This window comes from Tupaia chinensis, unplaced genomic scaffold, assembly GCF_000334495.1.
Source record: "Tupaia chinensis unplaced genomic scaffold, TupChi_1.0 Scaffold000316_1, whole genome shotgun sequence".
Taxonomy (NCBI): Eukaryota; Metazoa; Chordata; class Mammalia; order Scandentia; family Tupaiidae; genus Tupaia; species Tupaia belangeri.
This window is the reverse complement of record NW_006159809.1, coordinates 3,984,911-3,986,152: the sequence shown is the minus strand read 5'-3', so window position 1 is coordinate 3,986,152 and position 1,242 is coordinate 3,984,911. Positions and strand designations below refer to the sequence as shown.

General features: G+C 42.1%; 1 protein-coding gene across 1 annotated transcript in view; it reads left to right on the top strand.

The window, feature by feature from the left end:
* Positions 1-1,242, top strand: part of MTHFD2 (methylenetetrahydrofolate dehydrogenase (NADP+ dependent) 2, methenyltetrahydrofolate cyclohydrolase) — a 19,643-nt gene that overhangs the window by 11,804 nt on the left and 6,597 nt on the right. The window contains exon 5 of the mRNA XM_006151234.3: positions 736-843. Coding sequence (XP_006151296.1) covers positions 736-843 — 108 coding nt within the window. The remainder of the gene's footprint in view (positions 1-735; positions 844-1,242) is intronic.

Here is a 1,242-nt window from a genome sequence, read left to right as displayed (position 1 = left end):
CCAGCTAGCCAATGACATAGCAGCTCCGTGACTTCATGATCAAAGTTGGATTCACATGTAGGCCTTCTGATTTCCTTTGCCTTTGATACTTATTCTAAGAGTCTGGCACTACTTATAAATGCAAATGTATAGAGAGCCAGTTTCTTTATTTAAGATTCTGAGCAGAGGGCCCGGCAGGTGATGTGGTGGTTAAGGGCGCTGGTCTCCCACATGGTTGACCACAGTTTGAGTCCCGGACCTGGCAGCTTACTTTCTTTTTAAAAATTATTTTATTTAACTTTATTTATTTTAATTTGACCAGAGAGAGAGAGAGAAAGTGAGAAATCAAGCCGCCATGCAGTTGGCCATGTGGGAATCCAGCACCCTTAATCACCACGCCACCTGCCAGCCCTGTGGTGGCTTGCTTTCTCAACTTTCTCTCTCTCACTCTGCCCCTCTCTGGTCAGATTTAAATAAATAAATGAATAAAGTTAAATAAAATAATTCTTTAGAGAAAACTCTTAAAAAAAAGATTCTGAGCAGAAATTTTTTTAAAGGAAAAGTGAAAACTTCATTTAACAAGGAAACAAAATTCCAAGTTTAAATTATGGATGAAACACTCGGAAAGAAAATTTATCACAAAATATTATTGAAAGAATATTTTGAAATAAAAGTAGTCCTCTGATAGCATACATATTTTCATGTTTGTATTTTACATTGAATCTCAAAACGAATTTAATATATTTCTTTTCACAGGCATTCCAACACTAGGGAAGAATGTGGTTGTGGCTGGAAGGTCAAAAAATGTAGGGATGCCCATCGCGATGTTACTACACACAGATGGGACACATGAACGTCCTGGAGGTAAAGAAGGCTTTCGTGGCCAGCAGGTGGCCTGGCGGTTAAGGCATTGGATCCCCACGTGACTGACCATGGTTCAAGTTCCAGACCCTGTGGCTTGATACGCATGCCAGGCATATGTGTGTGTCTGTGCCCAAAATCCTGAGAGGAGAATGGAAGAGAAGGGACTGTGGCGTGGCTGTGCCCCTCGGGGATGATTGTTCTTTCACTCTCTCTGTCTCTGCAAGTGCACGTGCCCTATAGCCAAAATATCTCTTATAAAAAAAAGGGACCAGCAGGTGGCATAGTGGTTATGTCACTGGACTCCCACAATGGCCAGCCATGGTTCAAGTCCTGAACCTGATGGCTTAAAACTCACACTGGGCGTGTATGGGTGCAGGCCCAAAATCTTGAGAGGAGAAT